General features: G+C 65.2%; 1 protein-coding gene across 1 annotated transcript in view; it reads right to left on the bottom strand.

Moving 5' to 3' along the window:
- The window catches only part of CARS (cysteinyl-tRNA synthetase), a gene marked incomplete at its 3' end in the record, with an annotated part of 19216 nt that overhangs the window by 11010 nt on the left and 6533 nt on the right, over positions 1-1673 (bottom strand). The window contains exon 4 of the mRNA XM_015566107.1: positions 1366-1651. Coding sequence (XP_015421593.1) covers positions 1366-1651 — 286 coding nt within the window. The remainder of the gene's footprint in view (positions 1-1365; positions 1652-1673) is intronic.

The raw sequence follows: 1673 nt of genomic DNA, 5'->3' as shown, positions 1-1673 counted from the left end.
GAGGAGGGGTGTCGGGGTGTGTGTGTGTGTGTGTGTGTGTGTGTGTGTGTGTGTGTGTGTGTGTGTGTGTGTGTGTGTGTGGGGGGGGCCCCGTGTGTGTGTGTGTGTGTGTGTGTGTGTGTGCAGCCCTGTGTGTGTGTGGTCCTGTGTGCGGTCCTGTGTGTGTGTGGCCCCATGTGTGTGCGGCCCCTTGTGCAGCCCTGTGTGTGTGGCCGCGTGTGTGGCCCCATGGATGGTCTCTCTAGGAGAGGACATACCCAGCTTCCTGGGATGACCTGTGACCCATGAGGCACGGCCGCGCATGTCCCTCCTGTCCCGGCCCCGGGGCCCTTGCCGGGTCCATCCTCCTGGAGGAGGAGCCCCCATGGACGGGGTGCGTCTACCTGCTGGGCGCCAGGACCAGGAGGTCAGCTGTCTGGCCGGAGTCCACACGGGTCCCCCTGGGGGACGGGGATGGGGACGGGGGGACTTTGGCCTCATGAACTCGCCTGAGGGCCATCGGGCTCATGGTCACCCAGTCTCTTCCTGCGAGTTTCCCTGTTGTCTCACTTCGGGTCTGGGGTTTCTGTAGGACAGAGCCTAGAGGGGAAGTCACTTGAGCCAAACGTACGAACACTGTAAGGCCAGACTGCCTTCCGGCAACACCGACGGGTGATGGGTACGACCAGCCTTGGGGGGCTATGGAGGGCCCTGGCTGGGGGGCTGCCGTGGCCCCACCCCATGCCTCAGGGCGCGAGGAGAGACACTGAGAGCCAAGGAGGCCCTGACCGGTCCCGAAAGAGCCTGACGTCTGTTTAAAACCTCAGATCAGGAGGGGGGGGGGCCTGCCGTGGACGTGGACGTGGATGTGGACGTGGACACGTCCTTCACTCCGTGGCTGGGGTTTTCGCCTCCACAAGTGGGACTCGGACCCAAGGGAGCTCCTGCCCAGCCCTGGGGCGGCCGCACCTCCTCGTCTCTCCTCACACCCGGCTCCAGGCTGCCCACGCGGCCCCACCTCTGCCCGCTGGCCTGTGCTGCAGCCTGGGTTCACCAGCTTTTCGAGTGGCACAGCATCTACGACGCGGCAGTCAGGGCGCCAAGGCCCCCGTGGAAAACCCAGCACGAGGGCTCTGACCCCAACCCCCCACAGCCCGCCGCCTGGAGCCTCACCATCGTGGGGACCACAGGCCGCAAGTTAAGGTTGCGGTTCCCTCCCCCTCGGGCACACGGGCATCAGCCAGTGAACGCACGAGTGAGTGAGGCAGCAAACCGATGTTCCCCCCCATCAATCAATAAAAAAAATAAGATAAAGCTTCCCACCGCCTTCGTGTGGAAAACCCCTGAAACCCCTGCTAGGCCAGCACCCCGCGCCGCCCCGCTCACCTTCCCCCTCCTGCAGGGCCTGCTGGTCCCCCACGGCCTCGGGCACCAGCTTCCCGTACGAGTGCCCCTCGCTGGACGCGAACTTCGCCGTATCGAAGTAGACGGACCCGTTGGAGACGTAGCTGGAAACAAGCAGAAATCGGGGCAAGTGTGGAAGACCCAACGCTGGCCTGGAGCCGCCACTGGGCACCCTGACCCCCAGGGGCCGCCACTGGGCACCCTGAAACCCAGGGGCCGCCGCTGCCGGCTCGGAGACGAGGGGCTCAAATCCATGGCGCTGTGCGGCCTGCGCCGGACCGACAAGGACA

The sequence above is a fragment of the Myotis davidii genome, unplaced genomic scaffold, assembly GCF_000327345.1.
Source record: "Myotis davidii unplaced genomic scaffold, ASM32734v1 scaffold221, whole genome shotgun sequence".
NCBI classification, from domain to species: Eukaryota; Metazoa; Chordata; class Mammalia; order Chiroptera; family Vespertilionidae; genus Myotis; species Myotis davidii.
This window is presented reverse-complemented; position numbering and strand designations above follow the sequence as displayed.